The sequence below is a fragment of the Pogona vitticeps genome, chromosome 2, assembly GCF_051106095.1.
Source record: "Pogona vitticeps strain Pit_001003342236 chromosome 2, PviZW2.1, whole genome shotgun sequence".
NCBI classification, from domain to species: Eukaryota; Metazoa; Chordata; class Lepidosauria; order Squamata; family Agamidae; genus Pogona; species Pogona vitticeps.
The window spans coordinates 85872827-85900158 of NC_135784.1; the positions used below are offsets into that span (position 1 = coordinate 85872827).

Consider the following 27332-nt stretch of genomic DNA (forward strand, 5'->3'; position numbering starts at 1 on the left):
TACAAATATAACATTTAAAGAATCTCCAGGGATTTTAGTCTGTGACTACATGGTCAAATGCTGTGGGATTCGCTGCAGGTGTAAAATGGATGAATTCACTTTTTAAAAACTTACATAATTCAAAGGCCAATTTGAATCAGTCCCGTCCTTTTTGCTCCCAACATGGAGTTTTTTCTTTCTGTTAATGGGGGCATCTTCATTTTTCAAGCTGGAGTGATTTGAATAGACTTTTCCCCATGAGATAAGTTGTTTTGTTCTCCAAAGGATAGAGGTGTGTGACTGTGGGTGGTTTTCTGGTGACGTACAAAACTGGGTGTAATATTTTGGACAGCTGTAACACCCACCCTCAAGGTGCTTCTCCCTAGTCCCTTGAGCACTGCCTGGGGTCTGTACTGCAATGGATGCAGGAGAATGGACTGAGCCTGAACCTGGACAAGACGGAGGTCTTGAGGGTGGGCACCCCTCCAGTGGTTTGGGACGCTCCCTCTCTTTTTTTGGGGGCGGGGTGACTCTCACCTCAAAGAGTGTGGTCCGCAGCTTGGAGATTCATCTTGACCCAGTGCTTACCATGGAGTCCCAGGTAGCGTCTGTGGTCCACACCACCCATCTGCATCTTCATCAGATTGCCCAGCTGTGCCCATCTTGATGTTGGGGCGCTCACCACTCTGGTCTATGCACTCATAATCTTGAGATTAGACTACAGTGGGGCCTTGACTTAAGAACGACTCGAGTTAAGAACATTTTGACTTAAGAACCGCTCTCATAGGAAAATATTGACTTGACTTAAGTACTTAGATTTGAGTTGCAAACTGAAAAAAACCACGTGGGAGGCAGGGAAAGTGCAAAATGTGAACTTTCAGTTAACTGTTGGCCAGTGAAAAGGGTGCCTGTCTGCTTCCTCACTCCTCCTAGCATTTAGAGAGTGGATTGGGAGACAGTCTTCGGACTGCCTGGTACTGTACTGCCTGGACTGTCTTTTCCCTGCCTTCCCTGAACCTTTCTTGACCTAAGAAAAAAAGAAACCAAATATCCCTCTCTGGTGGTCAAAGGCGGAATAGCAGCTTCCCATTAGTTTCTATGGACGGAAAAGAGCAGATACGGATCAAATGGTTTTCAATGCATTCCTATGGGAAATGCAGATTTGCCTGAGAACTTTTTGACTTGAGAACCGCCTTCCAATACGGATTAAGTTCTCAAGTCAAGACCCCACTGTACAGTACTGTAATGCTCTCTACGTGGGTTTGCCCTTGAGATTGATGTGGAAACTACAAATGGTCCAGAATACAGCCACCAGATTATTAACTGGGGTGAAAAAATACCATCCCATTTTCCCCACTCTGGCAGCCTTACACTGCTTGCCCATTCATTTCCGCATTGACTTCAAGGTATTAATGCTTACATATAAAGCTCTAAACGGTTTAGGACCTTGATACCTGACAGGACGCCTGCTCCCACCTAATTCTACTCATATCACTCAGTCTAGACAGGCTGGGTGGCTGAGGGGCTTGACCCCGAGAGAGGCCCGGAAGGAGAGAACTAGAAACTGGGCCTTCTTCTTTGGAACATCTTGCCCCTTGAGATTCGCCTGGCACCCTCGCTGGGAGTTTCTAAGAACAAGCTGAAGACTTTATTCTTCCGGCAGGCTTTCCCCCCTTCCAGTTCTTAGTTCCCTATATCTTACTGTCTTGGACTTTACCTATCTCTATGTTTGATATTGTTTGTTTGTTTTAATTTTGTTTTAGAGTTGGACTGTAAGCCACCCAGGGTAGATTCGTTGAATCTAGACGGATGGGGTAAAAGCTGGAAAATAAAAAATAAACAAATAAATATTCACCCCCCCCAAAAGTATTTTAATTTTTTTTAAAAACTACCAAGTTTAGCACTGGATCATTTTATCAGTACATTGATATACTTGTGTTGTGCTAGATCACCTCAAGACAGACAAAAAATTTAAAAAAATCAATATGAAATAGAAACAGTTCTAACAAACTACAGAAGACTACTGTTTCCACAATATGTGACTGTATATTATGGAGAACTTTGGAAAACTTCCCTTTTCCTTAGCACCATGCAACACTCTGCAATGAACCATAAAAGGAGAGCTGGGGATTGGGAGGGATTTAAGGAGGAGGGGCTGTGGCGCAGATTGAATCACATCAGATTGAGTAGCCAGTGTAGACACTGGCACCAAAACAATCCTCATCTCCATGTGATCACTTAATCCAAATAGATGTGTAAAATAGGCTGTAAATCAAGCTGCAGCAAAGCTGAATGGCCCTAGTTCAGCTTGCCAGTACAATATAGTCGCAGTTTTAATCTGTACCACTGGCATTACTTGGTCTTATCCACTTTCAGCAGGAAAACACTGCTTTGCCTAATAGAAGATGGTACTTTTTCCATAACGGGTGGGGAGTGGCTGTGTAATTCTTAGGACATTTTAAAGAGTTGGCCAGGTGATATATGGTTGGCTTGACACTGTAGGAAGTAATTACCATGTTATTTGCAAGGAAATTTGAAAATGAGCTGTATTAGTTACAACTCTTTGACAGAGTTATTTGTTTTGAGCATGAATGGGGTTCATTACAGAGGACTCCAATCTGTCCAGCTCTGTACTGACATATGTAAGCTTCATTTATACAGGCAAAAACATCTGGTTATAGCATTGTCCTGAATTTCACATTAGTGACTTTTGCTGAGAAATTATCTGTAGTTAGCATTGTGTCAGCCCCTTGATCAGTCAGAAGGCATGTGGTTAAGAGTTAGTACTGCATTCCTTATTTTAATAAACAAGTATTTGTGAATGTTTAAACACCTGTAATTCTGGAGGAGTAACTGGGTTAATCTATAGCAGCAAAAGGATGCCATACTGAGGCCCTTTCTAAATAATTGGATTTTTGAAGTTATGTGAATGTGCTTAGGCAAAAGTCTATTTTGTTACATGTGTGAACTGGAGAGAGAGAGAGAGAGAGAGAGAGAGAGAGAGAGAGATTTGCTGGGTTAGGAACTTTAAAAGCCAATATGCATAGAAGCATGGGTAACTCGTGGTCCAAGGGGGGGCGGTGGCACTCAACTCAAATTTTTATGATGGAGCAACTCCTAGCTGTGATCATGAGCTGCTTTGTGTCTATATTACCCCTTTCTAGCACAGTCATCAGCCTCTTTGGTGCAAAGATGAAGAATCACTTATCCCAGGGATGGGAAGCCCTCCAGATGCTTTGGATTACAATTTCCATAATGCCTCACAACTAGCCCTGCTGGGTGTGGTTTTTGAGATCTGAAATCAGCTGGAGGGCCATTTTTGAATATAGCCATTAGTAATCCCCACCAGAGATTCTCAGTGTGGTGTAGAGGATAGAGTGATGGACTAGGTCTCTGGCAAGCAGTGTTCAAGTCCCCATTTGGCCATATTGAGGGAGTGGAACTGGTAAAAACCATTCCTTAACTATCTCACTTACCTAGAAGACCCTATTAGGGTCACTGTAAGGTGGCACAGAACACACACACAATCCCTACCAATCAGTAGAGCCAGAAGCAAGCAGGTTGGATGTTGGTCTACCCAGGGATTAACTCTACTTCTTTTCTTCTAATTCTGCTAAAAAGGAAAATAGATAAAGAAGTGTTTGTGCTAAGACATTCAATATCTGTTGTCTAGCACCTTCTAGGTAAATAAGACCAGAAAACTTGTGTAGTTTCTGGCTTGGCCCATGTTAACCACCTGAAGGAAAATAGAGCATTTATAGCTTCCTTGCCTGGCTAACTAAATTTGAATGAATACTTATCATAGGCAATCAGACAAGTGTTTATTTGAATGTCTTAAGGAGATGTATGTACTACACACAAGCCAATTTAACTGTCCTACCATAAAAATAGTCTCTAGGACTCATTGGAAGTCACAGGAAGTAACTCATCAATGCAGATTTATCACAGGGGTGGGGAATGTTAGGCTGCAGAGTCTAAATCTGCCCCCTGAGGGTCCTTGCACCTCTCTTTCCTTTCCATATTTCAAAGGGATTCTTGGTGCCTACAAGTTCTGCTGTTCCTGACTGTGCAATGTAAGCCTTGAGGGGCACACTAGCATTCTTCATCTAGAAAAGTTTTATTATTCTTTTTCTTCAAATCTGAATTGCACAGAATTGGTCAAGTGTGTAAGTGTATGCCTCACTGAGCTGGATGTGACTTCTGTTTTACTCTTGGCTTAAATCCTACCTGCCTGACTAGTTGTGATAATTCAGGATCAACTTAAATATATTCTATGATGGATTGCCATAAAAGATATTGCTTTAAGATGTGTACAATGTCTGAACATTCAAAGTTCCTCCCTGTTCTACCTTCCCATACTGAAAATGCAGCTCTGATGTCATCTGGGAAGTTGTAATAGACGTCTTTACACAACATATAATTAACTTAAGGAATTTACTGCCATAAGATGTGATGATGCCTGTGGGCTCAGATGGCTTTAAAGTGGGATTAGATGGAAGATAGATCTATCAACAGGAATTACCTATGATAGCTAAATGACCTCTGTACTCAAAGGCCATATGGGGGGGAGGTGCGGCAGCAAAGACTTGATGTTTTTCCTACCATGAACCTCATAGAAACAACTGATGGCTGCTGGGCCAGATGGGTTCCTGAACCAACTTTATGTCTGTCTCCTGTTATAAATGTTCTCTCCTCTGCACTAAGCATTTTAGTAAGTAGGCATTTCAGCACCTAATTATTCAACTGCAAATTTTTAAATAGTTAATTTCCACCAAAATTCCCAAAGCTGTTTCTACAAAACATTCTGCAAGTGATTGCAGCAGTTGTATCTAAGACAGTTACCGTGAGGCAATAAACATATTTTTAGACTGTACCCTTTCAGATTGCATGTGGGGATTCATGACTGAACCTTCATCTGTGAAAAAAAAATTGTGCACATCGACTATAGGCACGCTAGGGGAGAAACCTAGGCTAACATTTCTTCTCATAACTGTGGTGTGTGTGGTTGTGTCAGAATTTATATGTATCATGGTGCATTCAGTCACACAATCCCTTACCTGCAGTCCAAAGTGGTGTGTTCCTGAAATATGGCTGCTAATTTGTCTTCTGTTTGTGAGCTCCAGTGCCTCATAGGAACAATTCTGAATGATCTCCATCTTCTGTTGTTTGCTCAGCGTTCTGATTCCAGGTTGCTGTCACAGTTTTTCTATGCTGATGAACGAGTGACTCAGGTGGTAACGCAGATCAACTGTCTGGATGTAGAGACAGATCCTCAGCAATACCTGGCACTACTAAACCAGTTGCATCTTAGTCAGGTAAAGTATTCTCCTCGCGGGGGCCATGCTAGAAGATATGGTTGAAGTTCATGGATCAGAAGAGGAGGGGTGGAATTTTAAAGTGCAGTGTTGAAAGACAAGAGGAACAGACACCCCACCCACTCCATTATGCATTGATCCCAAGGTGCAAACATTTTCTATTGTTCACCTAGTGAACCTGTGTGAAGGGAATCAACCCCCATTTGGAGAGGGGGAGAAACACAGACATTGCATACAGCAATTCTGCTTCTCCATCCTATCCAAGCTGCACCTTAAATTGCATTCACACAGGTGTCTCAGCAGTAAAGTAGCACGGTCTTTCTTAGTCTAATTATACTCTCCGTTTTTCCCTGTATGTCACCTTTCTTTCTATAGTAATATTTCTGGCTGATGCCATCAAACAATAGTAACTTTATAGTGCTGTCGGTCATAATTCCTATATTGATCCTTAACAGTCTGTGAAAATATGGTGCCTCCTCAGGGGCAGCACACCATTGCTATTTTTGCAGATAATTCCCTCTGTTTGAAAAGTAAGCATCTACCTCTCAGTTGCAAGTGGGAAGGGGTGGAATATGGGGGCACTCCTGGCAAAAGGAGATGTGTAGTTTGGTGTCTTCATTTTGCTTGGTTTCCCTACCTCCTGTCGACAGGAAATAAAGGACCATTCGACTTTTTCTTCTGTCTGCCTAAATCCTTAACGCTAAGTTCTTCTTTTGGAGGAGATGCTGGTAAAGAACATGCCAAAATCTCCCTTCCCCTTCTATAATACATTTGGAGGGATTGATCTCCTGTCTGCTAACACCCTGAGTATCAATGGAATGTGTTTGTGCTGAGAATCATACTTTCTCTTCTAATTTTGCAAGGCTGATCTGCTGGCCATCGTAGAGAAGATCATGGATGAGTGCATCCCCAAGGAACGTCACAGTCGTGATTATGTAATCAAGTTCCCTGAAGAACTTCTAGTGGACAGTCTCCGAAACCACATGCTGTTTGCTGCTGAGGTTAGCCAAGGGACTGGGAGCGTGTAGGCTGCTTCGTATTCTTAGTCAGCTTGCATTCAGATGTGAAGGGGTGAAATGGGGCTTGCTGTAATGCTTTGCCAGGTGGTGCCTTTCTGCTTCTACACTAGTCATGGCTTAGAACCCTTGTATTTTTATTATCCTAAGTTGTGATTGAGTGGATGACTTTGAACCACTGGAGAATGTTGTTTGCTTCTTTACTGGGATGTAACCTGGGACTGTTCCTGGAATTTGCCAACGTGCTCATCCTAGCCTGGAAATAACTTTATAGAGTGGTGGCCTGCCAAAGGACTGGGAGTGTTTTTGAGCTGTCAACACATTCTCTATTTTCAGTGTCTGATGGCACACACCTATATTGATGTGGATGAAGCAGATGGATTACGGTTGCGACCTCTGGCCAAGGATCTACTGTGCAGCCTAGAGTTGGTGCGCATGGTGCTCCGGGAGCAAAGTCTGAACCAACCTGGGCCCTATTCAGACCTTGTCTGCAGGGCATTGATCCGCTTTGATACGCTTTTTGCTGAGTTTGAGTTGAGGTATGTGGTAAGCTTGTTTTGTATTGACCAGTATTTTTCCTGCTTTGGGGCTTCCCAGAGAGAGGCATCTAGGTAACTCCTGTGGGACTGGGCAGGATGTCACTCTGATCCAGCATGGTAGCTGAGTTCTTATTTCTAGTATTCTGGCCCAAGATGTAGCAACAGGATCATAGGCCACTGGCCTCCTGTTGGATAATATGTTCAACTGAGTTACGGAACAGAAAGTGGTGCTATGTGAGCACATGGCTAGCAATTCTAATTGCTGCTCTTTTGATTTAAGGGAACAGTATTAAGCAGTATCCTAGCTGGACTCAAAGTGGCTTTTGGGATGGCGACAGGAGTCTCTGAACAGGATCAGCACCGTTATAGGTGTATGCTACCTATTGTTAGCTGCAAAAGAAATTGGAAGTGTGGGGGCTATATTCTGGGGTTTTCTTGCATAACAGGTGCTAGATAAAAGGGTTGAAAGGAGTTTCAGAGTTTCCCTCTTTTCCAGCTACGTGTCATCTTTAGTCTCCGTGAAGTCACCTGAAGACATTTATAAGCAGCAAGAGATTGTTGTACTCTTCTCTGAAACGGTGGCCAGGTAAGGATTCTGCCAAGGTCTCTTGTCAGGATCTCTCTGTTTTACACAAGCAATATCTATTGCTGGGACAGCTTAAAATCATGCTTTGTGAAGCAAACCTGCCCAAACTCCTTTTTGTTATGGGAATATTGATCTAGCTCCCATCTGGGATGATGACGATTATTTATTTATTTATTTATTTATTTATTTATTTATTTATTTATTTATTTATTTATTTATTTTGCTGGTGTGGTATTTTGAGAGCTTTCCCCTCCTTGTTTCTCATTCTGTACTCCTTCGTCTCTCATCTAGAGCTCTGAAACTTGGTTACATCACTCAGGAGATGATTGATGGGTACGAGCCACAATTGATGTTCACCATCCCCCGCCTGGCCATCATTAGGTATGTGCTTTTTTACTCATTCTCTTGTGGCTGTCAGATCCTTACAGTCACATAGAATATCATAGGCCCAGAGCTTCAAAATGTGTGACATGCCAGTTCCAGAGTCAGAGTTGAGAAGACAGACATATATTCTTAGCAGAATAAATTGGAGTTCAGTCACACAGCATAAATTGAGTGAGCAACATCCAGTGCATGTGCCAAATACAGTACATCACCTGCTGCCGTAAAATTTCGGCAGTTGCAGTTGTGGCAAACAAAGACACACAGTGTGACTTCACTTGAAAACAAAATGCATAGAGAGCAGCCACCCTTTTTGTAAACCAGATCGCACACCTGAAAAAAAAAGTTTGCTTGAAAAACAAGGTGAGTTCTTTCTCCACACTTCATTTTAAAGTGAAATATGGGATCAAGGCAGCTGGGCAGCCTATCTCCCACATACCTGTAGATGTTCCCCACTGCAGGTGTAAATGGAGCTGTTACTACTTCAGCTTTGTCTTGGGCTCCCTGCTCTGTTGAAGTTTTTACGGTATGTTCCTTTGGCACAGAGCAGAGTCCAATGTGTGGAATCCTTTTTCTCTACAAACTAAGCAGGTGTGACCCTATTTGCCATGGCTTCTGTCATACTTCATAATTTATATAGCTCACTATGCAACAAGCCTTCTTGGTTCAACCCTGTGTGGAATGTGTGTGCATGTACATACATTGTTTTCCCTGCCCACATCCAATCTTGCAGGGATGAGAGGGTTTGAACTCCCCCCCCCCTTCCTTACTCTCTGGGATCTAAGGATTGCTCTGGGTTTATGGGTGAAAAAAAAGATTTCATGCTGTTGTTTATTATTTTTTGTGTAAATGCTCTGTTTGCAGTATTTCTTATGGATATCATGACCACAGAAGGCTACACTTCTTGCTTTGGAGGAGTGGATCTGTGGACATCCTGTGGGGCCTCCTTAGTTCTGCCTTCTAGGTATTCCTTGTAGCTTATGTAATCACTGAGCTGTCATAAATGGATGGTTAGTGTTCTGCTCCATGTTTCTCGCACACTCTCCAAAAGGCTAGTCTGTTGGCCTGTCGAAAGTTATTTCTGTATCACTTTTGATCTTGACTGAGTCAATTGTTGCAATGTGGGATTGGTAGAGCTCCAGTTTGCAGATTGCATTGGTGGTTTTTCAAAGCGTTATGCTTGCGTTGGAAAGAAGGTACTTCTGCTACTTTGTCATGGCTATTTCTGCAGGCAGTAGATGAAAATCTCTTAAGATGATGTCTGACTCTTGGGCAACAAGGTACTAGTGAGAATTTGAGTAGGTGTCAGCACAGAATAGGCTGTGGGAGGAAAAGTTACATCATGATTGGATAAGTACCCTGTCTAAAGGATGGTGGTGACTACGAAAGCTAGTTGGGCAAGTGATTAAAGTTACCATTATTGCCTTGTGTTGGGAATGTATGTTAAAGGCATGAACAAAGTGCATTACTGTGTTTCCGCCTTGAGGCGTGGTGCTGCATGCTTTTTGTTGAGAGAGCCCTTATGGAAATATTCGGAGTTAACTGCTCAGAAGGTATAAAGCAAAGGCAAATCCCCACAGGCTGAAAGTCATCCTACATCAAAACTGTTTGTGAAATGGTGTTGGGTTTTTTCCCTCAAACCAATCCATTAGCGAGACCTATACTATCTGTTTTTGGTTTTGCTGCTTTTCTTGTGCAGTGGTCTTCTGATCTATCCAGATGGACCTCTGAACCTGGAGCGGAGGCCTGAGGAGATATCCAGAGTGTTCAGTCCTTTTTATGTCTTGCTGAGGAAAATAAGGTGAGTGACTAAGAAGGAACATTGGTGCTTAGGAATTTGGCTAGAACACTGCCCAGATAAGGAGGGGTTTGGGCACTTTCTAGGAGGGGATATGCCTGGTGCCAAACTGCACGTTATACAAGATGACGTAGGACTGACGTTTGCAGTCTGAGTGTCTGAATGCAAGTAGAAATCTAGCACACCAGATAGAAGGAGGTTCTGATGTTCCTCTTCTCCGAGATGTGGTGGTGTAATACCTTGACGAAGAACAGTATTTAGCAGTCTGACATCCTTGCAATCTAAAGCGGTATGGTCCCAGACTTGTTTGTTTGTCTGTTTATATGCTGCCACTTTAGTGCTAGCACTACTTTGGGCTGTTTACCACCCTACAAGATCCCTATATCACCATACATTCAATAGGGCAGTTCACAGATATGAATCTCAAATTCGTACAATAGAAAAAAGAAAAACAAGAGGGGGGAAAATATTAAGAGCTTCAGGAGGATAAATTATTGAAGGTAGCTTTGTATAATTCTGCTTTCAAAATGATTTTATTTATTTATTTATTTGATTTATATCCCGCCCATCTGGTCTGGTCGACCACTTTGCCCGAAAAGTTTGACCAGCTCCAAACAGAATGCTTAGGAAGGGAAGGTCTTGCGGATGATGAAGATCGCTTTCTCTTGCAGACAGATAGGTGGCTAATAGAAGACCAAGTGAGATGCTCCCAGGGCAAGGTCTGAGTTTGCATCGGAGTTGAGCACAGAGGCAGTAAGATGCCCCGCATGGTTGCAGGTTACAGGCCAGAGCCTGCATTGCACTTTCTGTCCTGACCATAAGTGTGCTTTGGAGCTGCCCTGGTCTCTTCCAACTCTGTGGTTCTATGATTCCTTCTAGGGCACTGTGCAAGCTGGATTACTCATTCCACTCCACAGGATGATGTTTTTGTCTTGCTTTCCTAGCCGCCTAATTCATGAGCTTTTTTCCCTGTACAGGGATTTGCTGCAAGTCCTGTCCAAAGAAGAGCTTGATAAGTTGGAAAAACGTCTGCTGAATGAGAGCGCTTCAGATTCACAGCCCTTCAGCGACACAGGCTCACCGGACCTTCAAAGCTTTGCAGGTCCTTGTGGTTGCCCAGCAGTTCCAAGGTGTGACCAAGAACCTCTCCTATCCCCCACTCCCAACAACTCCCATTGGGTGTTTGCTTCTCTTTACAGGCTCATGCTCTTGGTTGGCTACTTCAGTACTAGAAGCAGCGGACATGGACGTCTGCTTAAGATACACTTTTTTTTTTGCACCCAAATCCCATTACTTGCAGGTGAGAGTGAGGGGCTGAGTTAATGTTACAGTAAAACCAGCCCAAAAATCTTATGAAACCAGAAAAATAGGCAACTTTTGTTTGGAATAAGCTTCTACGGGTTGTAGCCCACTTTGTCAGCTGCACAAGACTCTGCTGTTCAGAATGTCAACATGAACACTGGCAGTAATGAATCGGTTCCTCGTGGCAGCGTCAGAAATGTGGGCAGGGTTTACCAGCCAAAAGTCTGTCTTCACTGTGTAGTCAAGGGGCCTATGGCTTTTTGACCGATGCGGTCTCTTTCAAACATGATTGGGAACAGAGTGTTGCTTAGCAATAACTGACACTGTTAAAATAACAGGTTCAACTCTGTCAATGCTTGAGAAGTGCCTGAAATCCTATTGTCATTTGCCAATACTGTGTAAACTTATATCATTGTAGGTGGCAGTTTTTCAGAAATAAAACATTGCCACTGATGGGAAACTCATCCTGGTGGTGGTTTTCAGCAATTAAAGACCTCCCCTTCCTGCCCTGCAGCCTGCAATGACTTCCCAATGATGAAAAGGAGCCTTTGGAACTTCCATGAGAAGAAATCAGAAATGTTTTATTTCTAGAATATTGCTGTGACTGATAACATCAGTCTTGTGCAGGGAACCTTACGTGATAGGATCCCATCTATTATCTCGTTATCTTGAAAATGTCAGTGTTATCATGCCTGCAGTTGGGAACACATAATACACATACCCACACTATGAGGAATTGCCTTTCTTTGGCATTTCCTTGATTGGCATTATTTTGGGCAGGTGATGATCTGATGGCCCTCTTCCTCACCCCCATGAAATAATGGGTGATAGAGGATATTTATTAAAATAGACATAATATTCTAATTGTTTGTTGTCCTGTAAACAGGTATCCTGGGCAAGAGACTAGTGGCACTGAAGTAGGAGTTCCCACGGGAATTCCACAGAGTACCCGGTGGATGGAACTACGAGCTCGTTACAACAGTACAGAGGACATGATCCACACGTTGTTTGTATGCATCTCTGGTTAGTGACTTCCTTTGGCTAAGGAGATTAATTCATATCTTCTTCTCTCCATTTATTGGAAGTTTTCACTGGCCAATATACCCTTGGTTGCAAAAAAAAAAAAAAAAAAAAGCTTAAGCAAGCACAGAATTCTCTCCAAGCCTTCTCACTTGAACTAACGGGACAAGTAATCAAGCACTACATATGGTAGGAACTTTTTCAAAGTGTGTAAGAGAAGTGGAGTCTCATTTTGTGAAGACTTTGGACTTTAAAAGATTTGTTCAAGTAAAAAGATAGTTCACAAGATTAAGAGCTGTCCCAAACAAGCTGTTGAAGTGTGTGTTGCTCTTTTTCCTCTCTCTCTCTTTACTTTTGAGGAAGATCTGGCTCATAGCTGTGGCAATAGAATTGAATGGTCATCTGGAAGATCTCATTGACTTCCAGAAAGCAAAGGGCCCAGGTTGTAGATTAAATCTGTAAAGGAAAACAGTATATTCTCCCATATGCCAGATGTGTGGTTAAGACTGAGAGCAATTTGCCTGGAGCGCTGAACAGGGACATGCCCACGTTCAGCTTAGACATTGTACTAGATTCCTAATTGGCCCTTGAGCTGAGAGTAGTTCTTTGTATATTTATTTCTGTTACGACATTTTTCTATTGCTTCAGAGCCCTATGTAATGGACCTTAATTAGCAATTCCATGTGTTAAAGAGATTGGCAAAAAATAGCTTCCTTGTTGGTCCAGAATCCAAATGGAAAGAATTTTTAGCTGACATGCACAGCGAGGCTACCTTCTGTCCCCTACTACAAAAGGAAGAATGTTGTATTTATTGACCGAAATCCGCCTATTATCTCTTGCCCTTGTATTTTTGTGTAATTCATATAACTCAAGATTGTTGCATTCTGTTTGGACAGGAGTAGCAGACCAGCTGCAAACCAACTTTGCTGGTGACCTGCGTGCCATTCTGAAGAGTGTTTTTAAAATTGTGGCATCTCGGATGGATGACCTGGAGGTGCCAGACACAGGCCGTGAGTGATTTTTCTCACACCTATACCCCCTTTTTTAGTGTTCATATGCAGAATGTTACAAGAGACGGGTGGCTGGATATGATGAAGGCATATACAACTGCTGTGTCAAAACTTGCCATGCAGTAATTTTAGCGATGCCTCTCGAGTCATCATGCTGTAATGCTTTGGGCAGCCACAACTTAATTTCTAGCACTCTGTACTCATTTTGAGATTATGGAATATTCTGACCCATTAAAAGCGTGAACCACTTGTGGTTCTCCAGATTGTGCTAGACTGCAAATTATCACTCCTCACCAGAGGCATATAAGTAAGTTACAGATCTTTCATACAGCTGTTCAACCTCTCTCTAGTTTTAAAAAGGGGAATGGCTGCAACATGAAAAAGTCTTAAGTTGTGCAAATTGTGTTTGGTCTCTGGCTCTGCTATAGCCATGGCCAAAAGCCTGTTGAGACTATTTGAGGGTGCAAGAAGCTGGTATGAATTGCTGCAGTTAAATGATGAACTGTCAAATGTATGCCGGTCAAGTGCCTGCACATAACATCTGGCAAACCATCAATTAACTGTGTCAACTTACATTATCCCTCTTGCACACATGTATAATTCGAAAAAGATTTCAACACATGTTGCTGAAGAGCACTAGCAATATTTATAAAGATTTCTCTCTCTTTCTCTCTCTTCCCCCCCTCCCCTGCAGAGGTGGACGTCTGTGTGGCTGCAGCAGTCCTTGACGTGGCAGATTGTGCTCTCTGCTCCCAGATCAGGGAAGGCAGGAGGATAGAAGGTGAGAGCCCAGGGGGTGAAGTGGGCTGTTTACAGGTCTCTGAGCATAATTGCTGTCTCTGGGAAAAACTGCTTGAAGGAGGTGAATCACTTATCTCTGCCTGCCCTTCAAGAAAGGTTCATCACATGCCCAAAGTTCTGTTAGACTCAGCCAGTGACACTGGTGTGGCCTTGATAACAAAAGGAATTTTGGTCTTTGACTTGTAGTAAACTCCAAACCCTACTAAGAATCCCTGTTTCACCTTAGAATGGAATTTCCTCTCCAAGATGCTGAGTTGTGTAAACGTCTCAAGGGTTTTTACACTTTTTCAATAAGTGCTTGGGCAGATGATGTTTGTCTAAAGTTCATTGTGAGCCCTAGAAACTCTCTAAACTCCTGCCTCACTATTTACTGGATATCTGTGTCTTGCTGTAGTCAGATAGGGCCCATACATTTGCCCTCTATACAAGCTGACACTTTTTGGCTGGGGGGGGGGGAGTTTTTATAACTTCAGAATAAAGTTGTGCAGCTGTCCGTCTGCTTCTTTTCAGAGGCTTTGGTGCCTCCAGACTGGGTGCCGGACAGCACTTGTAGTCATTGCATGGCTTGCCACATGCCTTTCACCTTTCTTCGTCGACGTCACCACTGCAGGAGTTGTGGAAAGGTAGGCCTTTGAAGCTGTGTTGGGCTTTGCTGAGGTTTTCATTCTGGGAGAAGCAAAAGCAGCAAAATGGCTGGGCAAACCGTACTTGTGGTTTCTTTAGCTATAGGGTGCCTTGTCTTGAGATAGTGGATGGATTAGATGATCCCCTAAGAAGAAAACCTCCTTAAACCACAAGAGCAAGGGCCACGCCAAAATGGATAGTTAAGAGATATTAGCCTCTCTTGGGAGGGCAAAGTGGGTGTGTTCAAAGCTGAACTGTAACAGGAAGCGCAGAAAAGAAGCCTTTATGGACAGCCTATTGACCACAAGGGAATGACTTAAATAAATATTGTTATAAATGTCCATGACTCAGTCCATACTGTGCCAAAGTCAGATGACTGCGTCTTGGCCCAGGGCCCGTGTTTTTCTCTTGTATGAAGCAGGGCTTGCAAAACCGTGAAGCCTTCTTGACCCTGTTTGACGTCCACTTTTATTTTTCTCCAGATCTTCTGCTCTCGCTGCTCATCACACTTGGCACCTCTGCCCCACTTCAGGCAACCTAAGCCAGTTCGGGTCTGCACACACTGCTACACCACCCATTTGCCTTCTACTAGTAAGAATGCCAATTGCTCATGATCATCAACCTTGGTATTGGCCTTCATCAAAAACCATCTGTTGTGCCTGAGGAAATGCCAGACACTGGCGGAAGGCAATCACGGCCTGTGAGCGACTGTGGGAGCAACCACACATAGAATTAGGATGCACTTGGGAGGTCTTCGAAGGGCATCTGATGACCAGAGCAAGGGGTGGGGTGCAGAAAGGAACTCCAGAGTTTCATCTGCCATGTTTAATATAAAGAACACTTGGAACCCATTTTGGCTTGAGCTAGAATTAACTAAAGATGATGTTTGGTCAAACTCTTCTCAATGTCAGTGAAAGCTTCTTTCCCCGTTTAGTCTTTTCTGTAATGCGGGGAAACTGTGGCTAATGTAGCACTTGTCTGGTGCTGACTGCTTGGCTTCCATTGGAGATTTTGTCTTCTGACCTACAGCTTCATTTTTTGTACACTTGTGAGGTTGCATTGCCAGATCTGTCTATAAGTGCAATAAAGGTTTTGGGACACCTTTGATAGAAAAGAGGAGTCTAGAAACAGCAACCTCGGGGAGGGCAGCCATAGGTCTTTGACCACCAACTAAGGGCTACAAAAATCTTCATAGGCAATGCACTTTCTGTAAAGCTTTACTACCACACTACTGTTTGGAAAATGCTTTGGAAATATCTCTGGGAGACTTGCAGCTCCTCCTTCCTGAAACCTGTCGGCGCTTGTTATTTTCCTGAATACTTGAATAAATGCAGTCTGTTACTATTGCTGACTTGTCGTCTCTTGGTTCACAGTAATTGTTCTTGCTGGATTTAATTTTTGGGTTGCTGTTCTGGAGGCAAACAAATTCAGTCTGCCACTATACTCTTCTGCCAGGAAAATTAAAGTACAAACTTTAAACTTTGTTTTTGATCTCCTTTCCCTTCAGGTCCTGATAGTTCTGAAGCTGGTGTGATTGGCTGTAGCAACTGTCTTCATTGCCTTGATATATACTGAGCAGGGGGCTTTACTGGACATGCATGCTGGTATTCATTCACTGCACAGAGGTGAATGCATGCATACTAAAGCACAAGTATCCACCTTCGATGCAGAGGAGCTTAATTCTTCTCCTGTCTCTCACTCAGACACGCATCATGTTTCTCATCCCAGAGCATTGTCAATCCTGAAATCAAGAGAACTACTCCACAAGCAGTGGTATTTCAGTCACACATCAAGTTGGAGTGGATAGCTTGCCTCTATAACCCATTGAAGGCTTCACTGCTATCAAATTTAGCATCCTTATTTATTTTGTTCATTTGTTTGTTTCATTTCTAGGCCACATTGTGAGGATAGACTTACAGTTATCGAAACAAGTTAGGCTAAAACCACAACAAATTACAAAGTAAAAAAAACTTAATTGAACACATAATAAAAATTTTATTTAAGAAGTTAAATCTTTAAAAACACACTTAAAAAGAAAATTTGCCCAGCATATGTATTGCCAACTGCTGGGATGCTCTGTGATGCAAGAGGGTGACTGAACATTTTGGTGCACCATACAGCTGTTAGAAACAAAAAGGGTTCGGGAATTGGCAACCTCATCAGCCATAGGAAAAAAAAGGGTTGTTTGCGGGCTAGTTGAAAATAGGAGAAAACTGCTGGCCATGAGCCACAATGGGTATTAATAATAATAATAATACCACTTTGTCAACAAAAGGTAAGCCAACAGCTCAGCTTCAACAAGACAGCATGCACTAGTGGATGGAAGATTTGCCACCATTTGTATGGAGAAGTTGGCATCCTGCTTCACTCCTCTGGTGTAGTTCCACCTTCTCTTTTCATCCCAGATCTGATGCTTCTGTTATTTTTTTTTTTATTGCCCACTACTACTGGAAATTTAACCCAACTCTGGGAGGTAGTGGAAGACAGGAGAGCCTGACGTGCTCTGGTCCATGGGGTCATGAAATGTCAGACACAACTAAATGACTAAACAACAACAACAGGAAAGTACCACCACCTTGAGCATGACTATGTGCCCTTCTTCCAGGCACCCCAAAATAAAACAAGGATTAGGACTATGAAAGCAGATTAAAGATGAGCCCTACATCACACCTGCATTAGGGGCAATCATATACTACAATGGCAGAAGGAAAGGAGGGAAATGTTAAAAAGGTGGACTAATGCAACCACTCATTGCATTATACCTGTGAAGATTCTCAGTCATCCAGCTGAGGTTATCTGGAAGCTGAGTCACGGCAACTGGACTTATTTCTTGTTAGGTTGAAATGTTTCACTACTCATCGAAGTAGCTTCTTCAGTCTGAGGAGTGTTGGTAGGAGACTGACCCCTGATATATCCTCCACATTGGTTTCACTTCCCCCTCGTCTGAATAGGTTTACTAGAAGGACAAAGGACTGGGGGTGAGGGGTAATCAAACTTCTGCAGTCCTTCTCCACCCATTGTCATGGGTTGTTAGTGGAAGAACCTGGTCATTCCTTACATGGCGGCTGTGTCTGAAAATCTCAAAAGGATTTTTGGTAAACACCACATACCTGTGCACTTCCAACCCACAAACACACTAAGGCAGAGACTCACCCACCCAAAAGACCAGGCACCAAAACACAACAGGAGCAATATAATATATGCGGCCCTATGCAAAGAGGAGTGTTTGGAGCTCTACATTGGAGAAACCAAACAGCCACTAAACAAGGAAATGGCCCAGCACAGGAGAGGCAGTGACTCAGGACCACAATCAGCAATGTTCCTTCATTTGAAGGACAAAGGAAACACATTTGATGACAAAGATGTACAGTGGTGCCCCGCTAGACGCTTACCACGCATGACGTCAAAGTCGCTTAACGATAACTTTTTTGCAGTCGCTATTGTGATTGCAAAACGATAGTTCCAATAGGGTTTTTTCACATTACGTTGATTAGGAGCCTGCTTCGTGAATTTCATTTATTCGCTATACAATGATTTTTTCGGTTCCGCAAAATGGCTTCCCTCCGCAAAATGGCTGCTTTCTGGACCCCTGCTTCAGAAGACAGCGATTTTTAACAGCTGATCGGCGGTTCTCTGTGGGCAATCTTCGCTGGACGATGAGGTATTTCCCCATTGGAACACATTGACCGGTTTTCAATGCATTCCAATGGGTTTTTTCGCTTGACGACGATTTCGCTTAACAGCAATTTTCCTGGAACGGATTATCGTCATCAAGCGGGGCACCACTGTATTCATTTTGGACCAAGAAGATAGGTGGTTTGAGAGAGGGGTCAGGAAGGCCATACATGTGCATATAGAAAATCCCTCACTCAACAGGGGTGGAGGCCTTAGACACTATCTGTCTCCTATTTATCATGCTGTCCTTTCATTTATCCCCAGAAAGATTAGAACCACACACACCAGAATGACCACTCTGGAAGTTGAGTCATGGCAACTGGACTTTTTTGTTAGGCTGAAATGTTTCACTACTCATCCAAGCAGCTTCTTGAGTTGACTCAACAACTCCCCACTAATTCAATGGGCCTAGTCTAGTATCTATTAAGTATCTATCTGTAAGTTGCCCAGAGACCTTTGAGTAGTGTGGGCAGCACATAAGATAAATAAATAAATAAATATTACTGTGAACAACAGGACTTCAGCCAATAAATTAACAAAGAAATGTAGAATCCAATACTGTACTGACTGATCCCAGAACCAACAAATAGAACTAAAATGGGCTAAAACATTTTATAAATTCATAACAGAATTGGGGAAGGTATGTCAGGGTTAGTGTCTGTCACAGACACAAGCTGCACAGAATGGTGAGACAGACTGAAGTTTGTGTTTGTGCAGAAGTTCAATGCAAAGCACAAGGCATGAAGCTTGTGAGGGAATGACACATTGAAATCAGAAAAGGAAGGAATCCCAGGAGAAAAGCTTAAAATGTAAGAAAGCAACTGATTCAGCTCCTTGAAACTGGCAAGATACTCTTATTAGGGTGTGTACAAATTAACAAATAATGTGGGGAATGTTCTGGGACTGGGATGGTCAAATTCATATTATTTTCCTTTGCCTACACACACACATACACACACAAAAATTCATATTATTTTCCCTTGCCTACACACACACAAACATTGTACAAATCAGCCTGGAGTTCCCTTCTCCGCCTTAATTCGATTTTGTCCCCTCCGAACTGTGCTTCTGCTTTTTTTGTATTCTCATTGGTTCAACTTCAGGCAGTATGATTGCTTCAGGATATGTGGAGGGGTTTTTAGCTGATCTACTTGAAGCCAGTGAGAGAGGCAGGATAGTGGGGAAATTGGCTGCCATTTCAATTGTCTCCTCCCCAAACCTGGCACCTGAGTCTGCTTGTTTTCCTCTTTCCTTGGCATTCTATTTTTTTAAAATATCCTAGCATAAGGGCACCTAAGAGATAGAAGTTGGTGGGGGAGAGCAAGGGGTCAGCAAAGAGACAAAAGGAAATTGTGAATCAGCATTGTTTCCAGCTTGTTAAGGGGTAGCTCTGCTTTAACCATGCCTCTTGCACATTTGGGCTACTACAGCAAAGCAAGGCTATTTGCCAATTTCCTCTCTTTCCCCTGTGCTATATGGTCAGCTAAAGTGAATTCATCTGGGGAAAAACAACTATGTGACTTTACAGCTATTTTTTCCTGCTGTGTAGGTGCAACTTTCATGTCCAAATGCTACTTCCTAATGAAGAAATAATTAAAAAGAGAGGCACTGTAGTGCAGTAAATTAAGCATTGGACAAGGACTCAGGAGACCTGAGTTCAAGCCTCTACTTGGCCACGGAAATTCACTGGGGAATGTCAAAGCAAACCATACAACAAATGGTTTACACACCATGTAAATCCTGTTAAGGTCGCCATGTCAGAAGCAGCTTGATAGCAGATAACACCATGAGCAAAAACTGGTGTGCAAATAATTTACAGTATATGCATAATATGATATGCTTGGTAAAGTGCTACTGATAATTATTAGGGTATGTGGTAAATATATTCAATCTTTAAACATTATACCAGATTATTTAATCATATAGTTGGAGCAGACTGGTGTAGCTTTCCTTGTCCTGCACTTTGATTACAGTAGTGAGAAAAGTAGCTTGTATTCTTGTGTTTATCATCCTTATTGAGTCAGACTACCAATTTTATATAAACGGTCTGAGTGATCTTTTATAAAAGCAGTAAGATACACACTCGCCAGACAAGGGTGGGAGTGAGAAGGGGCGTTTTCCTCACCATTTCCCCTCACGCTCTTCCCACACGCGGGCACGAAGCAAAGGCTTTCTCTATTGTTGACAATGCCAAGAAGGAAATTGTGAGAAGAACTCCTCAGAAGCCTGCCCTCATTCTGTTTTAATAAAAACTCCTCAGTGCATTCTCACCAGAGCGCCAATTCACGTCTACCATTCAAATTGGAAGTCTCATTTTTTTCCCGCCCGAATTTGTTTTGAACGTGCACTGACCTATGAATGCCTGCTCACGTCTTCAACCAATAACAACAACGGGTTCCTTTAGCCACGCCCAACACAAGTTGAGATTCAAAACAGGGCAGCGGGGAGCCCTGAGCTTCCGAGCAAGGACAGGAGCATCCCAGTTCCAGGGGTCCAACCCCGCAACCCCTTGCCTTGAAGCTTCCGGTCTGTGCCCAATCCGAAAGGGACCCAGAAGTCGCCGCCGCCACTGCCTGCTGCTGCTGCTGCTGTAGGGGTTCGAAGGGGCGGGATCAGAACCTCAGGGCGTTCGAAGGGGCGGGGTCAGACCCGGGTTGGCTGCTGGGTCGGTTAGAGTCGGTGTCAAAAAAAAGTCCTTGCTCGGTCCGGGTCTCTTGCGGTCATGGAGCTGATCGCGAGCAATCTTCAGGTGCTGCTGCAGGCGGCCGAGTACGTGGAGCGCCGAGAGAGAGGTACCTGCCGTCGGTTCTCGGGGGCGGGATGGCTGGAGGAGAGGGATCGGCCTCTCCGCGGTCGTCACCTCGAAGGCTGAACCGGTTTCTCCAGCGAAAGGCGGATGGGTTGATGGATTAAGAAAGTGCGGTTTGGGGTGAGGTCTAGTTGGGAGCCTTAGATGGTGGTGGTGATGACGCTTTTCCTCTCAGAAGCTGAACATGGCTATGCTTCTCTTTCGCCTTACCGCGGGCAAAGCATCTCCCAGTCGCAGCGGAGGCGAAGGCCACGACATCCTCCTCGGAAGGACTTAAAAGACCTCAGGTGAGAAGCCCTCCTCAATTTTGGGTCATTTTTTCCACTCGACTGTGAACTGATTGTGAATAAAGTAAGGCTTATTGGGGGGAAATGTTTCATTTTCTTCTAGGAGGCTCCCTTTTTAATTTTGACACCTTACTAGGGAAGTAGTGGAAGAGCACTCACATGGAACAAGCGCTAAATGAGAGTGTGGAAAAATAAGCCTCTGACAGGAAAACTGAAGACGATGTCGCTAAAAAAAGAAGTAGTGGCGAGTGACAATTCGTCAAAGCTGGCTTAAAGCACTCCTGTAAAATGAAAGGACTTTCAACAGAAATAAGGTCTTTGTATGTGACATAGGGTCATCTGTTAATTAATTTATTTTACTTCTCCATCCGAGATCAGAGTTTTTTATTTTATTTTATTTAAAATATTTTTACCCTTCCTCAGGCAGCTTACATCATCAAAAAAGGACAGCATTTCAAGCTCACAACAGTGAGTATACAAATATTAAAAAGGATCAAACCAACGCCACAATATTTGTACACTAGTTTTAACTGGGCAAAGGCACTCCTGGCTGTTGCTGAAACCTGGGCATCCAAGCTCAGGCAGAAATCCAGGAACACCTCCAGGCTGTGCCCCTGGGTTTTCCGATCTAGAGCAGAAACAGCTTCCTCAGATTTATATGGTAAGGAGAGACAGAGTTGGATGTCATCCGCGTATTGGTGACACCAAACCCAAAAAACTCTAGGCAACCTCTCCCAGCGCTTTCATGCAGATATTACCTAACACAGAGGAACCCTGAGGACCCTGCTTGCCAGCAGCCAGGGTGTTGAACAGGAATCCCCAAGCACCACCTTTTGAGTTCTCTTCTCCAGAAAGGGCTGGAGCCACTGTAAAACAGGGCCTCCAGAGAAATGGGCCAGAAGCCACTGAAAGGTCCAGGAGCACCAAGAGGGACACAATTCCCTTATACAGTTTCTGGTATAGCTTGTCCACCAAGGCAACCAAAGTAGTCTCCATCCCATAACCAAGCCTGAAGCCAAATTGAAATATATCTAGATAATCTGCCTTATCGAGGAACCTCTGGGGCTGAGAAGCCATGCCCCGTTCTAGCACTGTACTCAAAAATGGAATGTTAGATATTGATAATTATTCAGTAATGTGGTTTGACCTTGTGATTTTAAACACCTTCCTTCTGCAAATAGATTAGAATTGGATACTTTGTGTTGCTCTTCTCTTTTCTTCTGCAGAATGCTTTCTACTTCAAAACATTGACCACAAGGCTTACGTAGTCAATACGCAGTTGGAGGCAGAACCCCAGTTGCAGAAAGCAATGTGCTAATAATCATATTTGTAAATCTCCCACAAGATTGTGCAAGAGATGAAGATGTGCATCTCCAACACTTAGGTCAGCAGTTTGGAAAATTTGTGAAACCGAGTTCTTCAAAACCAAATGTAGCGAAGAGGACTTTGACTGGTAGCAGTTGAGTTCTTATTACTGAGCTTCTTCACAGACTGTTTCCACTGAATAGAACGGATATCCTTTCCTAGCCCACTCTGCCTGCTTGCACATTCATGAAATGGCCAAGAAAGGTTTTGCTGAGACTGGATAGCACCTTACTGTGTCTTTGGTCCATTTGCAAAAAGTGACAAGTTTTAGAAATCTATATATGGCCCATCAATAATTTTCTTTTATGTGTTCTTTTTTCAGATCTGTACATAACGAGCTGGAGAAGCACAGGTAAACCTAGATGAAGGAAAGGCGGGGAAGACAGGATTCTTTTCTTGAGTTTTGCGAGAGGAAAAAGCTAATAGCACTGAATGTACACACTCTACAATCTGCTTTCTCTGTAAAATGAGGGATAATATTTATGAAAAAGGAAAAGCAATTGAAAGGAAAAGGTCTGTAGCTCTTTTTTGCTACGTCTTATGTAAGCAGTAAGCATGATAATGTATTGTCAGTCTTACACTACAGTACTACACATGTCAGCTAAGATGTAGATACCATTTCAACCCAAGATTTCCAGATATCCAGAGGATTTCAGCCTTAGAGATAAATTTTATTTTAAGGTCTCACAGTTCACATCCAGAGATGGAAAATTAATATGGAAGGTATGTACTGTAGGTGAGGCTGAGGGCTATTCATATTTGCTGAAAATAAATACCGCTTTCTTTCTTTCTGTCTGTCTGTCTTTCTGTCTTTCTTTCACTTGAAAGCATGGTGGACTCTGGGACTTACAGGGAGATGAAAATGATGGTGGTGCAGGCAGCCTACAGGCTGCACTTTGTCCACTCCTGTTATGAAGTGACAGATGATGGAGTCCAAGTGATTCAGCCCTTCTGCTCTTACTTTATGTATCTTCTTGTACTAGCCACTCCCTACGTAAAGTAACCCTTTCTGATCTATATAGCTTGATTGTCCATATGCAGTCCTCATTATAGTTAAATTTAATTATTGGTGCTCAATTCTGCTCTAAAACATAAAAATCAACTAGAAGAATTAAATGGGCCCCTGAATAAAAAAAAAAATAGTGTAACAGCAAGCATTGCTGCTTCAGTCATTCTGCTGTCAGTGTCCAGGCTCATCATGGTGCTGGGTGGGGGCAGGGAGTGGTAGATACATCTGTGTCTAGTCCCAGCCACCTTCTTGACTTTGGTTCTCCGTGGATGCTGATGGCTAGGCCTCAGTTCTGTCTCAGGGGTCTTTTTAAAAATATTGCTGAGCTTGAACCGGTAAGTGACAAATTCAATATTTTGACTACATCTACCAGCATAAAAATGCTTGAACTGGAAATAGAGGAGTATGATTCTGGAGTTCATGATGGCGATGATGATGTGAAGTCTGTAATCATCTCTTCTCTGCTTGTATTTGGAACTCAAACATTCTGCTTGTTACTCATTCTATTTTTCTCTGCTTCTGTAATTTTGCTGCTTTTAGCCATCCATTCATATCTATGTCTTTGTTGTCCCTAAGGGTGGGCATATAATTTTATGGGCAAAGTCTGTAAGTTTGTTGGTTTCTCCTTAGCACTTAAAGTTCATCAGCTAGGAGGATATGTGAGTCCTGGCTTCTTTTGCTAGAAGAAACTTTGGAAAATATGTGCCCATATTATATGAGTCTGAAATTGCCTCAAGGGCTTATCCAAAAGACAACATCCGGTGGTGCTTTCTTCATTAAGCTCACATGGTGTTCTTGCTTTTCCTTGCATTTCTGGCAGGAGAGCCCAGCTACGGCAGTGCCTAGAACAGCTGAAGCAGCAAATCCCCATAAGCACAGACCAGGCACATTACACAACCTTGAATCTTCTGCACCAAGCCAGGCTCCACATGAAGGTGACACACACTGATTCTTACTGATAGCCATATTGGCTTGAACCTGCCTTGCTTGCTTGCTCTGTCTATTTCGCAAACTATAAAAGGCCTTACATTTCCATGTTTTACTCATGGTTGTTGTTTTCTTTTCATCAGTCTTTGTCCTTTTAAACTTGGAATAGAGGGTGAAGAATGTATTTGTGTGAGATTCAAGAGATGCACTGACTGGGTCAAAACACCCTATCCTCCAGGGAAAGCAGAATGTCACCAGACCGAGTGGAAAGAGAACCTTTTGTAACCTTCATTTCTAGGCAAATATTTGTGTTGCTTTAGAGGGGATGTAATTTCTGCTGCTGCAGGTGTCCTCTGAATCTGAATCCAGATGTTCTCAACTCCCCATTTCCTTAAGCTCCTATAAGCTTGACTAATGATTGGGGGGTTTTCATCAACAGCTGGAAATTACGTTTCCCACCTTTAGTGAATATACTCATCTACATCTGGAGGCCAGTGTGTTACACAACCTGGAGTGACACATCTTGCGTTTAATGTTGAGAACGGGCCTGCTCTACAAAAGGCCCTTTAAAGTCCAATGCCTCGTTTGCAACAGTAGCTGCTGGCATGCAAAAGTTTTTTACGCAGAGCATCCTAGTCATCCTGGACAGCTCTGATGATGTATAGTCTTGCCTCTAAAAAATGGCACGTTAAGGTAGCAACTGGGTAAGGAGCCAAAGATTTTGCTACAATTATTTGAGATTGCCTTTGATCCTTCCCACTCACAGAAACTGGAAGAACAGGAAAAGAGAGCTCGGAGACTGAAGGAGAGGCTACGCTGTGAACAGCAGAACCTGCGTCAGCGGCTGGAAGAGTTATTAGCTCATTTCAATACGGAGCGCCCGCGACCAGATAGCCTGGACTGTTCACAATTCTCCTCTGAGCGCTCAGACTCAGGTAAGGGTGCTATCCTACAACCAGGCTGCCCTTGCTATGGCTGGATGCTTTCTGATGCAGAACATCAGGCTATCACAAAAGCAATGAGAGCTGGCAGCTCAGTGCTAACATCTGCCTTCCCAAAAGGAGAATCATGTGGAATTCGGGACAGGTAATAATTAGTTGTTGTTTAGCATTCCCTTCTGGGGCTGTGCTGCTTGCCAAAGCTACACAGGATGGCTCTTCTAGGGGGCACAGTAGAAAAGCATAATGCCCAACGTCTGGCTCCACAGCCAGGTACCCAACACACTGAGTTATTTAGCAGAACCCCTGTTGAATATCAGAGGCTGGAAGAAATGGCCATGCTGGCTGGGATTCTGAGAATTATTGTTCAAAAGGGTCAAAAGCAAAGTGCGCTGCTTATATACTCCCCATATTGTTTAAAGCACTCTGGGCATGTTGGAATTGAATTATGCAGGCAACACATTGCTGTCTCCTGGTGAGCTGGGTATTCAATTTCCTGATCTCAGATGGACTCAACACTGTGAGCCGACTCAATGAGCCTGTCAGGATTGAAGTCGGGTTGTGAGCAGTCTTGACTGCAGCTTAACCACTATGCTATGAGGCTCCTCTTCCCTGTGTGTTTAGAAGTTAAATTCTATCTAGGTGTCTTGCAAGGTGAACACTTAAAGGAGCGTGCTTAGGCTCAATATCCCTGTCATCACATTCATCACAGTTTCAGCACCAAGTCTGAAAAGGTGAAGAGTCCCTCATGACTTGCGGGCTCCACACACACAAGCATAAAAATGTATGGCATGTGCAGCCTGCAAGGAAGCAGAACCATTTGTCTCTTCAGGCGTGGCTCTGAAAACGGTGAAAAAAAGAAATGGTAAGAGGATGCAAAGCATTCTCCTCAAAGCATGCTGTTCACAGCACTGAGTTGAATAAGGCATAGGGCTATACTGTGTTCTGCCTGGATGGAAAACTAGGGTAAGTTTTTTTGCCTCTTACAGAGGATGCTGAGGTGGATATAGAAGGCCTTCCATTCAGCAGCAATAAAGAGGATGGCACGGCTGACTTTAGCACAGAGCAGGAGCACAGCTATTCCAACGTCAGCAACTTCTGGATATGATGGACTGATGGTCTAATTAAAAGAACAGGTCTCATCCGGATTTCCAGCTTCATGCCAATATAAGCTGAACCTGACCTATGCAAGAAAGGAGAGGAGGATTCTCTGGCCCAGTGTCAGATATAACGCTAGACACCATGCCTTCAATCTTGGGATCAGAAAGACTTGCTACCAGAGACAGCGATGTACATGTTACTGAATGTGTATCACTAGTGGTAAGCAGGAGGGCGAATGAGGTCTTAAAGCACTTGGGTGGCATGCATTGACTTAAGACTACGCAGGGAGCTGCTGTTTCATTCCTCTCAGTGCACGTGGAGGAAAGCTTGCTACATATCTAATCTTTGCAAGGTGGAGCAGGTGGACTTATGCTCAACAGGCATGGACCTGTAAGGCCTGGAAGGACAGGCCACAGTAGATCACAACACCCAATTCTGGTAGTATAAGACATACACACTTAAAGTCTACAACATTGAAGAGTTTAAAATTATCATCTAGCAAAACAAGTAGTTCTTCCTCTCTTCCGCATGAAAACCAGTTCAGCTGCAGTGAACCTGAGTTTAAAGTGTCTGCTAGGCTTCAGGAGGGTTAGAATTGTGTGTGTGTGTATACTATGACAAAATTCACCTTATTCAGACAACCCAGATGCCCTGAACTAAATGCGGGTACCCTTTTATGACTGATCTGCCATGTACTCATCAGTATTTTAGTAAATACTTTTAATTGCTTGTATTGTATGTATCATACTTGTTTTCTCTCAATAATTCAAAAGCACAGAACAGTCTGCATTCTGTCATACAGAGGGCTCCATGTAGCATCAGAGATTGATGTAAACAGTATATTTATTTC

General features: G+C 43.2%; 2 protein-coding genes across 8 annotated transcripts in view; both read left to right on the plus strand.

The window, feature by feature from the left end:
* ZFYVE28 (zinc finger FYVE-type containing 28) overlaps positions 1–15717 on the plus strand; it is a 51362-nt gene extending 35645 nt beyond the window's left edge. For all 4 annotated transcript variants that reach the window (XM_078385576.1, XM_072989934.2, XM_072989935.2 and 1 more), the window contains 12 exons: positions 5154–5294; positions 6158–6295; positions 6647–6849; positions 7346–7435; positions 7727–7816; positions 9516–9617; positions 10592–10744; positions 11803–11939; positions 12833–12946; positions 13641–13727; positions 14258–14370; positions 14854–15717. In XM_078385576.1, the coding sequence (XP_078241702.1) occupies positions 5154–5294; positions 6158–6295; positions 6647–6849; positions 7346–7435; positions 7727–7816; positions 9516–9617; positions 10592–10744; positions 11803–11939; positions 12833–12946; positions 13641–13727; positions 14258–14370; positions 14854–14985 (1500 nt within the window). In that variant the 3' untranslated portion in view covers positions 14986–15717. The remainder of the gene's footprint in view (positions 1–5153; positions 5295–6157; positions 6296–6646; positions 6850–7345; positions 7436–7726; positions 7817–9515; positions 9618–10591; positions 10745–11802; positions 11940–12832; positions 12947–13640; positions 13728–14257; positions 14371–14853) is intronic.
* Positions 15718–20476: 4759 nt separating this feature from the next.
* On the plus strand, positions 20477–27215 carry MXD3 (MAX dimerization protein 3). 4 transcript variants are annotated; one of them, XM_072989950.2, is made up of 7 exons: positions 20477–20838; positions 21034–21142; positions 21566–21610; positions 22830–22859; positions 24337–24451; positions 25210–25378; positions 26371–27215. In XM_072989950.2, the coding sequence occupies exons 1-7, from the start codon at positions 20769–20771 to the stop codon at positions 26487–26489; spliced, it is 657 nt and encodes a 218-aa protein (XP_072846051.2). In that variant the 5' UTR covers positions 20477–20768; the 3' UTR covers positions 26490–27215. The 4 variants fall into 4 exon arrangements, with proteins under 4 accessions (XP_072846051.2, XP_020646278.3, XP_072846052.2 ...); XM_020790619.3 differs by having other exon boundaries at positions 20478–20838; positions 21031–21142; XM_072989951.2 differs by lacking the exon at positions 21566–21610 and having other exon boundaries at positions 20478–20838.
* Positions 27216–27332: the final 117 nt, after the last annotated feature.